This window comes from Ochotona princeps, chromosome 29 (assembly GCF_030435755.1).
Source record: "Ochotona princeps isolate mOchPri1 chromosome 29, mOchPri1.hap1, whole genome shotgun sequence".
NCBI classification, from domain to species: domain Eukaryota; kingdom Metazoa; phylum Chordata; class Mammalia; order Lagomorpha; family Ochotonidae; genus Ochotona; species Ochotona princeps.
The window spans coordinates 21,148,571-21,161,065 of NC_080860.1; the positions used below are offsets into that span (position 1 = coordinate 21,148,571).

Genomic DNA, 12,495 nt, shown 5'->3' on the forward strand with positions numbered 1-12,495 from the left:
TTGCCTGCTTTTCTGTCCAGTGTGTGCAGAGGGAGGCAGTGGGTGAGAGAAGAAGACAAAGCAACAAGGCAGGTACCAATGAGAACGACCCATGTCAGGGCCTCCAACCCTCATCGTAGAAAAGCCTCCTTCAGACTAACCAGTTTGGAAGACTGTTTAAATAATGTAGAGTTGTCCGTACTTAGTTGCCTAAGAATGGCATCCTGTAATTAAGAGATGGCGACAGTAGGATATTTCTCTCTTTTTTTTCTGTCTGTTTTGAACAGGGTGTTTTTGTAATCTGAAATCAGCACACTTTACCATGTACCAATAGAATAGTTGAAGATCTCTTAACATCCTGAAAAGAATATTTAAATATCTCCCATCCAGGTGCATGCTATCTGCATGTGAATTTGCATTATGTCTTACATTTATTTTCCTTAAAGACTATCATTAATAATGAAAGCTTCATGAACATTTTAAGGCATTTTTACAATACAACGCACCCTGCTGGTTACAGGCTAGCGCGCAGAGAGGCGGAGCCAATGAACGTGGCATGCTTCAGCCCAGTCCAATTAAATTTTCCCTTCTTTTGATGCTATGCAATTCTGTCTGCTCTATTTTGTAAGTTGTTCCTGCTGAAGCCAATAAGCCATTCCTAGTTCTTCCAGAGTCCCTTGGGACAGGAAAGGGCTGGTGAGAATGTGGACATAGGAGAATGTGTCTCAACACAAAGACAGATTTCTCAGAGTTAGAACTGTTGAATACGTTTGTGATAAGCAACAATCGCTTTGGTCCTAATGACTGACCGATGTTGCTACTTTGTGTTTCTTCCCCAAGTGGTGTAAATATTGATAAAATGTCTACTTTGGGAAGCTGTCTTTGCAAACTCTGCATAATGATGTGCACAGTCATTGAAGGATTCAATATTTTGATTGGATGTTTTCCACATTTTTTTTCATAGCTGAGACTGTGATTAAGATTGCAGGATATTTCAGAATATACTTATATCTCCACATTTTAAATACTGCACGTTTGTGTAGTATAAATATATATACACTCAACATCATTTACAAATCATATTTAAACAGCATGTTCTCCAACTATTATAGGACATGGTAAAGTGAAAGTACCCAAGATAACAAATCTGTGAGTAAAATGGGTGGTTCTGAGTGACTCTCCTGAGTGACTGTGCAATTTAAGAAGAAATGAAACAGGCAACAGCTTTCCACTTCTTCAGTGCCTGGGGTGTTCAGAGTTAGTGGCTGCACAGGCTTCCAGAATATTTCCTCTGGGGCTGGGGTGACTTGCTCTTTAAAGAGATTCACATAACCAGGTCAATGTGTGAAAAAAGTGAGCTTTTCCCCATTTGCCAAATGAGAACTAACGGGAAGGAGATGTAGAGGAAAGTTCTCCCTCACATTTGATTAACGCCTAGCAAAAATCAGACTGGATCTTCCCCCCCCGAAGCAGAGCTGCAGGTTGGGTTTTGGGAAACCCCAGAATAGAAAAGTCATGGTTCTTGTTGCTTACAGTTATACTGTCAGGGTGTACCTTTGTGCCCCTACAGCCGAATCCCCTCTTCTGTTTGTCTGTTGATTGTTAACCTCCGCAGCTAGCCTGTGAGAGTTGGGGTCTTTTATTCCCTACACTTCTACTGAATACAGGGCTGACCTGAAGTCAAAGGAACAAATACTGCCCATTTTTAAAAGAACTCCGTATGGGGTTGGTCAAGGCAGCTTGAAGGTACTGAGCGGAGCCCCCACTGGGGTTACCATTCTCAGATGGAGAGGAAGCTAATGTTTCAAAGACATCCAACAGTCATGAAGGACCAGGAGTTCCTCTGATGGGGAAATCAAAAGTTACTGCAGACAGCAGCTGAGTCATGGCAGAATCAAAATGGGTAAAGGATAAGCATGCAGTGCGAAGATGGAAAAGTACGGCAGGGGGCGGGGCTGTGCGTGCAGTGGAGCAGACAAGCTCTGCACCAGTTACCGTATGTGCAGCTGGATTGGAAACCCACTGCGATGGGGGTCTCCCTGCTGATCAGATCTAACCCAAGTCGCTTGGTGGAGGAAGCCCCCTAGGACTGCAGCTTCCCATCTGTCTGCTCTGATGTAGTTTCTTCCCCATAGGTGGTTTTATTGGCTTCTTTTGTCTGTGTTTTAGGAAATGTGATAACTAGATGAGATGAACAGGATGTAGGCTTGTCTGAACATGCATGCTTCAGCCGTTGACTGCTGTTCATCTGTCTGATGGGCCAGAGACGGCATGACCCACGGAGCCCTGTAGGCCTTTGAGAGCAAACATTGGTGACCCAGGCACAGGTGTCCTGCTGGAGGAAGGTTCTTTGTGCTGCTGCCCGGCTAGGGTTCCTTGTGTAGGCAGCCTTGGCTAACTTTCCCCAGAGCTGAGGACTTTGTGCTTTCTGCTTTGGGTGACAATGAATAGTTTACCTCCAATTATTGCTGAATCACTTTGAACTTCATTGGTGAGTGGTTCTCGCTCATCTGCCTTCCCAAAGGGATCTAAAATGAGGAAGAGACATCAAACTTCACTCTTCAGTCAAGGCACTGAGAGGGAGGATGTGACAGATCTGTGGATTACACGTGATGTTCTCAAACAGGTGTGTTGACATCTTGGAGGGAACTAAAACAAACACACATGACAAAAGAAGCATTGCACACTGCTACATCCCATAGCTCCAAAGCATATTAGATTCTATGTAGTTTATAAGTTATTGAGTCAGAAAATGGTAGTGCCTTGTCTGTATGCCCTTGGGTCTCTTGTTTTATTCCTGAATGGCAACTCCGCACTACAACAGCTTCTTAGCTCCAGCACAAAAGCCACAAAAGGATGGACACCAATGCTGGAGGACCAACACCTTCAGGAGTCACCATCGCCAAAGAGGGAGCGCACTGCAGGTGCACTGGCTCATATAGCACAGCTGTCCTATGTGTATTCCACCGTGTGTGGTGCGGGAACAGGCACCCAGCTCCAGCTCTGAACAATCTGATGACACTAAGCAAGGTCTTTTTCTAAATGTTCGTGTATTTATTTTTATCTATCCGAGAGGCAGAGCAACACAGAAACAGGGATCTTCCATCCACTTGTGCACACGCCAAACACCAGCCACAACTGGGGCTGGGTCAGGCAAAAACTAGGAAACTGGAACTCACATGTGAGCAGGAGAGCAAGCACTCGACTTATCAAGTCCTGTAACCCAGGATGCATTAGAAAGAAATTCCACTGGAAGCAGAGTAGCCAGAACTCCAGCTGACACTCTAAGATGCAGGCATTCTAAGCAATGGCTTAACACATTGTTTCACAATAACTGCCTCCAAATATATTTGGAGAAAAAAAATAATATGAGGCTGTAGTTAAAGCAGGTAGCTATGCATAGGTTTATATACAACAGATGTAAAATTTCAAGGATATTGAGGGATTACACATTTAATATATATTCCCTATATTATTACCATAATATTTAATCTTCAGCAAATGATTTCCTGAGCATTATTTTTCCTCTCAAAGATAAGGGATCTTGCTAGAAATTAGTAAGTAACTTGTCTGAGATTGTACCAGTCATTTTTGGGGCTCAACTGTCATATGCAGGATTAATATATTCCACCTCACCACCTCCAGGAAGACAATGGAATTGAAGAAAACTGGTAATAGAACACAATCTCTTTCTTGGCTATGATCACTAACTTGTATGGCAATGTTTCTCGACACCATAAGTGATGTCACGTGGTATTAAATTTTCTCCTCTGTAAAAATGGGAAGATTCAGAGTCTCTGGCTTGTAAGGTGTTGTAATAGGACTTTTAGGCCCACCTGGGAGAGAGAGGTTGATGGGACCAAAGGGAGAAGGCAATTTGGTAGAGGGGCTGGCCACAGGCAAGAGTTCTGGATTGTGGCATTGTGGCTCTTCAGAAAAGACTGGGTCTGTATAGGTATACATAGATGATTGCATGATTCATAGGTAAGCATGCACACACACGTGTGTAGACAAGAATGGGGTGATAGTGACACGATTGTGTATATGTATAAGTGTAAAAGTATCTGGCATCAGGGATGCAAAGGATGGTTGGAAACGCAAACTCAGGAGAGAATAAGAGAGAAGGAATATGGTCAAAATGGGAGGCAGACAGAGAAAGAAAAGACTCTAAAAGCATTTGTGCAAATTCCCATAGTTTACCATCCCGTAAAACTTAGTTGTCTTGCACGTCAACATCCCTCTTGGACATCTCTCGCTATTTCAGATCTTAACCATACTGTACAATTCAACTCATTCCCTTTTTCTTAAATCATCAGTGTTGGTCCAGAAAAGTCCTTTTAAGTTTAAAATCCAAGGAAGCCTTGATTTGGCACAGATCGCTAAGTAGCCAGAATATTTGGATGATACTACATTAATGTGCATAATCTCAGCTGATTTATTCTAACATTACTATTTACTAAAGCTGAAAATAAATGACTTGCATCTGAGACAATGAAAACATCAATAACATTCATGCAAACTTGTGAAAAATTGTATGCCCGGGAGCCAGAACATTGTCTCCACATGTTAATCCTGCACCTATAAGTGCTGGTATCCCATATGGGTGCCAGTTTGTGTCTCAGCTGCTGCACATCTGATATAGCTCCATGCAGAACAGCAGAGGATGGCTCAAGTCCGTGGGCCCATGCACACATATGGTGCTCCTGGCTTCAGATCAACTCAGCTGCAGCCATTACAGCCATCTGGGGAATGAGCCAGTAGGTGCAAGATCTCACTTATTCTGTCTCTACTGCTGTCTGTAAATCCGCTTTTCAAATAAAAATAACTTAATCTTTAGAGAAATGTCATGCCCGTCATCATGTTGAGGAAGACCTATTGAATGGTGACTTCAAGGGGAGTGATACACTCATTCCAGGGATGCCTCTGTCTTCCCCAAGTGCACAAATCGTGTTAAACAACTGGAAAGCACCTGTTGGTTTTCAGTCCCCTTGTCTTAGAAAGAATGATTCTGTCTAAATATTTGTCCAAGACAAGCTGATCCTCAACAACCATCTTTTATCGTCTACTGCCATTGTCCATAATTTGTGTATGGCAGGCAATGTCACAGTGGCTTGGGAGGTTTATCAAAAGTCTCAGATACTGCAGCACTGTGTCAGCCCCTATTTCTCAATTTTAACTTGGTGGACTTTTGTGTCTTTAAAAACTTTCTGGTTTCTATGAATATAGTGTATATATCTACAGTCAATCCAAAAGCTATATTCCAAACCAATCTTATGCTGAAATCAAATCTATCAAGCATATATTTCCACTGCTGCCCAACTCCCCAGAGCCAAGTGTTGGACAAATGAAGACCACCCTTACAGCCAGATCTTGACCCAACAATTTAAATTTCCAATTCTAAGGTTCAAGTTCTATCCTGTCTCGCCCATTCCTTCACATACAAACCACAACCAAATCACGCTTACCCCCTTTCCTTCTGTATCCTGACCAACCCAATGCCTGGTGTGGCTTTGAGAGCCACAGGGTATCTTCGTTCCTTGGGAGCCATTGGCAAAACTCATGGATCAAAGACCATTGCCCACGTGACTGGCATCATACTAGACTAAAATCCCGGATGCATGTGAAGACACAGAGGATGGTGGTGACTAAAACAGGAAAGGCATTATAGCAGTGGTACAGCAGGAGAAGGTTTATGAATGGTGATGCTCTGAGATTCTCCTATTTTTCTCAGAGGGTACTCATGAGCTTCAACCAGGTATGACTCAGGAATTCAGTAGGATCAACCAATTCTTCAAACTAGAAACTTCTTGATGCCAAAAATCATGTTAATAAGGTAATCCCCGTGGTGCACTATCTGGAAGGTACCTGATGAAGAATGCTCAGTGGTCACTGTGTTGACATTGGAATCCACCAGGGAGCCACAGCTGGCTTCTGCCAAGGTCCCCTGGACTGTCACAGGAGCAGTGGCGGCGTGATGCAGGGCTGCCTTCAACGGTGCTATGTGGTTATACTGGACTGAAGACAGGCATCCGAGGAAACCCAAAGTGTTGGCCTTAGCAACTTCAGAGTCCAAGCCAGGGCTCTCTGAAACATAAAAACCAATCAGAGGTCTTTTAAAAAATCTATAGTGCACACACTGAACAATATATGAAATTACAGATTACTCTTTAATGAAAATTCACCTTTTTTCATCTCCCATCCCAAGGCAATTTCGACCAAGACCATCAATATATTCACCACATTTCATTAAAAAATAATTTGAGGCCCATCTACGCTTTGACATAAAATTGTTTGAAATATCAAAATTTTCATTTATGCATTTAATGAACTGTGACAAAAGCATGTGTAGTCCATTCTATACTCCAAGAGTTCCATAGAATTTGTATCATTATTCCGTCATCATTTATTTATGGATGATTGCGATAATTAAGTCTACTGTGGCTCTCATTACGTGTTGCACTAAAAAATACTGCAAGAGGTTAAAAAGATTATATAATATAGATAGATAGATGTGAGAGAGAGATTAGAAGTGAAAAGGATTTTCCCTGATACGCAGTAGTTTCACTGTAAAAGCCACTTATCAACACTCCTTTCCACACAGACTTCTACCTGCTTGGTTTTGTTCATTGTACTGTTTGATGAGCATGGATTCTCTGTGCCAGCATTAAGCCTCCCAGAGGATTTTTGAATCATTGTAAAAACTGGCATGCATCATTTGTGATTCACAGTAAGATCAAATATGTCATTTTCTTCAAGGTTTGTAGAAGATCGCTTGGTGTCTCATTTCCTTCTCTTAAAGTGGGCCATTTGGGCAAATTGATGTGATGCAATTAGATAAAATGGCAGGCAATGAAGAGTGAGGTTTGTTTTTTTTCTTAAAGATGTAATGTTTTAAATAGACCCTAGATGATTCAAAATATAATTTCATGACTCTAATCTATTTGTTTTCTGGAAAGGGGAGGGATGTTTCTATCTTCCAGGTGGGCTATAATTTTATTTTGATTCATAAATGATCAGAGAACCCCTCCATTGATCTCTAAGCATGCATTATTTTGGCAAATTTAAGGCAAACATATGATGGAAATGTGGAAGGAAACATTTGAAAATATTCTTTAACAATGAGATTTCTAATCCTTACCCTCATTTTATCCTTCCCCACCAGTAGCTACTTAAATTTGATCAATTTAGCATACCTACATTCTTATGAGAAAATTAAAAAAAAATCATCTGTAACTAATTGAACATTCTCATAATCGTAAGTTTCCACAAACTCAAACAGTTCAGGGCACCAAATGCTAGTGGCATCGCATAAAATCAAATATAACACGAAAGCCCACCAGATCCTTCACCGTGATTTGGTTACACAAGTATGCATTCACATACCCCTTCATCGTATATTCGGGAGCTCTGATACGTCAACAAGAAGGACAGAGGCCTAACAAGACTCAGGTTCTGTATTGGGGGCCTTATGGTTAAGCCCATGCCATATTGGGAGAGGGATAGTAGTTATACTCCACAATTATCAGAATGGAGTCTATAATTCTAGGCTTGGTTGACTCACTGAGTGCCACACAGTTATCATTCATCACATGCGGCTTTCCTCCCAAAAGTGTAAGTTCGAATAATGTCTGGTTGGTTTGGGCTTCGTCTTTAAAATACGATTCCATTACGAAGATAATATTGCCCATTCTTCTGCCTCCACCAGTGGCAGACACACCCACAATAATCACCCCATCCACCTGCACAGAGCAGAACAAACAAGTAAAATCCAAGCGGTTTCATGCAAGGAGTGGGAATTCCACTTATCTGTGGAAGGCAAACCAATCCAATGCCATTGTCAAACTGCAAGAGCTGAGTTCAATGATTTGGTGTGCTATACACATTTTGCCATTATTGCTAGCAAAATATATGTTGGCTGTTCCACATCATGGTAGTCATCACATCTGGATTATTGTCCAGTTGACCAAAGCAAATGATTAAAAAATATACATCGTCCTCTCATTAAGAGAACTACAATCCAGTGAGGTAAAGAACTTGCCTAGGTCACAGGAGTCAGTGCTGCAGTTAGAATCCCCCCAAAAAGGCTCATTCCACATTAACCCATACACAATGTGCTATATTCTTCTCATGCTGAAACTTTCTCTCTCTGTGTGTCTCTGTCTCACACACATATATGTAGATGGATAGATAGATATATGTAGATGGATAGACAAAGGAACATAATATATGACAGATATATAGCAATGCAAATAACTAATTTAAAAATTAAAAAATAAAGCCTGGTGCCGTGGCTTAGAGGCTAAAGTCCTCGCCTTGAACGCACCAGGATCCCATATGGGCACTGGTTCTAATCCCGGCAGCTCCACTTCCTATCCAGCTCCCTGCTTGTGGCCTGGGAAAGCAAGCCTTGGGAGCCTGCACCTGTGTGGGAGACCTGGAACAGGTTCCTGGCTCCTGGCTACAGATCAAACAATTTACACAATCTATGACTTCATCTTCTCATCAACAACTGTACAAAGAACTTCGCTATTTATTTCTGAATAACACTAAGAAAAGCAAGTGAGTTACCATAAATAAAGGGTTTAGAAAGGCTATCATTAAATAGCAACACAAGTATTAACTGTTAGCTTTTGATATTTTCATGTTATGAATTTTACTCTGTTTATTATTATTTGGTTACAGTGAGTAAAGCCTAGTGTTTAATCATATCTCACAAGACATATCCCAAACTTGTAAAACTTTAATATTTTCACCCTCACTCTGGAAATCTTTCTTTAAAAAACAATTTTTACGTTAGGCAGGATGTGAGGAGTTTGGCTTTTTTTTTTTTTTGTAAATACATGCACAGTATTTGTTAATGGGTGATGATCCTTATTTGAATTAACTAGTGTGAGCATTCCATCGATGTCCATCAGCTCCCTTGGCATCGGGTTGAAGGCACAAAACCTCCAGGCAGAGGTGTGTCAAGTCCAATGTTTCCTTTCAACACCACCAGCCTTCCAGATGAGAGGCAGCCCCTCCAAGCTAAGGACACCTTATGTTCTAAAAGTCTGTGTTCATTCACTCTCTTTGGCTTCATTCATTCCGGCCTGCTAGTCCATGGGGCAGACAAGTGTTGCATGTAAATGAGCCACTCCAGGCCCTGTGTTGAAGAGCTCATTTGCTCCCACAGAAAGAGGACTTAACGTAGCTCAGAGCAAACACGAAGCGCCAATCAGGCCTGCACTCCCGTCATGGAGAGATTAACATGCAGACATGAAATTGCATCATAAATCAGAAGTTAACCCACAATCCCATGGTATGATGAGAAATTAGACTGTCTACTGCATTTCTCCAAGGAGGGAATACAGTTCATTCTTTTAAAATAGACAACAGCAAAAAAAAATCCCATGTAACCTAATTGCAATTCATAATTGATTATCTACTAAGTGGAAAACACAATGTAAATCTATCTGGGAAATCAAGATGACTACCAAAATCTGAGATTTTAGGATGTACTGCATAGTGTGCCACTTCATGATATGGAAAGTTTGGTTAAATGAATAAATGTGAAGCATTTTATTACTCAGGGACACAGAACCAAGAATTATCTAGATAGAATATAGGAAATTCACACAAAATAATATAATATGAGGCAAGGGCGGCTATAGTCTGGGATTTTTTTTCTTTTTTGAGAAGCAGAGAGAAAAAAATAAAGAGAGAGAGAGAGAGGCGGAGAGGGAGAGAGGGCAAGGCAGAGAGGGACAGAGTTCCCATCCTCTGGTTTGTTCCCCAATGGCAATGGCACAGAACTAGGACTGCAGCCGGGAAATAAGAACTCAATCGAGAACTCTCCAAGAGTGGTAGGGATTCATCTCAAGAACCTGCACCTGCTCTCTCCAAATGTGCATGAAAAGAAAGTTGAAGTCAGGAGCCAGAGCTATGCACACTTAAGTGGAATGCCAGATCTTAGCTGCTGGGCTAAACATCCATTCCAAGGATCATTTTAATTAGTATTCAGTAGGGTCTTAAAGAATGATTCATTCTACTTAAGAAACCTGTGTGTTTGAAATGAATAAGTTTAGCTACAAGTTTGTCCAGGGGACATCGATTTCTTAAAAGAGCATCTCTCAAGGGTTTGTTTTTTCCCTCTGTTGAAGGTTTGTTGATGGGTACCAGCACAGTCCATTTGCAAAGGCTTGTGCACAATCTAAAGTTTATCCTTGTTCCTGCATTCCTTTCCATCCTGCTTGAAGGATAACGAGAAGAATCCAAAGGTGTGAAGTCATGTCTCTGCATCAGTCAATTCTTCCACAGTGCATCTCACTTGACTCTGTTGAAAGCAGCCCAATTTCATTTTTAGAAATAACCCTTTCCCATTGTCAACACACTCACTTAACATACAGCAGACTCCTCGGAGAATTCCAACTGCTTGGACTCAATCGGCTGTTACAAATGGATCTGAACTGAATCCAAGAACTTCTTCTGACACTTCTTAAATATATCAGGGCTGGTACAGTGGCTCAAATGCCTGATCTTCTGTCTGCAAGTACCAGCATCCCATTCTGGTGCTAGTTCATGTTCCAATTGCTCCACGTTCCATTAAGGTACCTGCTTAACTCTTGGGAAGGTAGCAGAGGATGGCTCAGGACTTTGGGACCCTGCACGCATGTGGGGGGCCTGGGAGACGCGCCTAGTTTCTGGCTCCTAGCTTTGTGCGGGCTTAGTTTCAGCTGTAATGGTCATCCAGGGAACGAACCAGCAGATGGAAAGCTCTTTCTGTCTCTCCTTCTTTCTGTAAATCTGCCTTTCCAATAAAAATAAACAAATCAAGCTTTAAAACAACACTATCTCTTGTCTTGAGATGATGCCTTGTTGCTAACTTCACTTTCATTACTACTGTGATCATGCCTGATCGGCCCTACTAAGAGTTGATGGAACCACAGAGGAAGTGAGCAACAGGTGGACCAAGACTAAAGGATGGTAATGTTTGAATTTCTGAATCCAGTGGATCCTACATTGGAACCCTGATGTTCTTTTCAGGTGTCCTTGTCATTGCTTCCTGCCTTTTCGGCTAAGACCCACTGTAGCTGCTGTTGTTTGCACTGAATTCAACCTACCCTTGAAACAACACTCAACAGTCTTCAACCACGCTCATTGGTTCACTACTCAGCATGGTTTACAAGTGCTCATGTACAGAACATTTACAGCTTACCCCATCCTCCTGTAAAGAATACTTACAATTTACCCTAGGGCCACCATTCCGGACCTGTTAAAAATGAACCAATTCTCTGTGTTCTACAATCTTGAACAATCACAAATGGGTCAGATGTTAAACTGCCCGTTGTGAAGCCAGTATTCCACACTGGAAAGCTAGCCCACTATTCCGCTACTGACTAGGGTCCTGTTCATGTGCATGGGAAAGCAACAGAAGGGGGCCAACTTACTCAGGTCCCTTCCAGCATGCAAGAGGACCAGATCAAATTTCCAACCCCCGGCTTTGTCCTGGCCCAGCCACAACCAGTGTGGGCATTTGTTGAGTCAATCAGCAAATGCAAGAACTCTTCCCCTTCTCTCTCAGTCACTCTGTTTCAATTTTTTTTTTTTAAGAAATTGAAACAAAAAAAAATCTAACGAAAAGTTAGACCAACATTGAGTATTTGCAAAATATCAAGTACTTTGTATTTAGTGTTTCATGGAATCTTTATACAATTCTACGAATTAAATGAGTTAAAGATAATCATTGTCTTCATCCTACTGAGGAACTACAAAAATCATGCAATAATTAATTAGAGGAAAGAGATATACGGAGAGGTCAGTTTGTCTTTAAAACTAAGATTTCACGCTCTAGAATTTCTTCCCCAAGGGAATACTAATGGAATAAATTTGAACTTATAGACAGGCCCAATCTTTGTTCAATATTAAAAAAAAAAAAAGGAAAGAAACTGGAGTCAAGTTTTTTGGAACAGGTGCTTTCAGCATGCCCCTCTAATTTAGACACATGCATTCTGCTGCACCTTCTAAAAATGGCAGTTGTAATTCACCCCTGATAAAAGCTTGCAGAAACACCCAACAGCACAGTACGGTTGACCCAGAGATAGAAGCTTCCAAATTGTGACTTGAGAGCTTGACAAGCAGTACAGGACCTCATTCTGTAGACACAGCCAGGACCAACTCTAGCTTAAGGGATGAAAAAACACAGACAAGGGTGCATAGGCCATCTACACATTAGCTGGTTTTGTGGAGCTTAAGAAGTCTGGCCTCCAATTTGCAGAAGGCTTTTTGGGCCAAATGAATTTTTGCTGCTCCATGGCGATCAGATAGCCTAGCAGGAAAACAATGTCGCTGCCAGTTCTAAGCCTGGGTCTTAGCACGCTGGCAAGCAGGCAGGGGATTAACAAACACTGGCTGCCAACACGCCTGAGTGAAAAACCTGTTTTAATGTCTGTTCAGAATCTGGCTACAGACAGTCCTACAGTTCTTTCCATTGAAACTTGAATATATTTCTGTATTTAAAAGGTAATACTTCTAAATGTG

The 12,495-nt window shown here is 41.6% G+C and overlaps 1 protein-coding gene across 1 annotated transcript in view; it reads right to left on the reverse strand.

Moving 5' to 3' along the window:
• The window catches only part of LOC101527740 (contactin-associated protein-like 5), a 308,863-nt gene that overhangs the window by 246 nt on the left and 296,122 nt on the right, over positions 1-12,495 (reverse strand). The window contains exons 20-21 of the mRNA XM_058657017.1: positions 5,845-6,063; positions 2,436-2,507 (exon numbers count right to left, since the gene is read on the reverse strand). Of these exons, the coding sequence (XP_058513000.1) occupies positions 2,436-2,507; positions 5,845-6,063 (291 nt within the window). The remainder of the gene's footprint in view (positions 1-2,435; positions 2,508-5,844; positions 6,064-12,495) is intronic.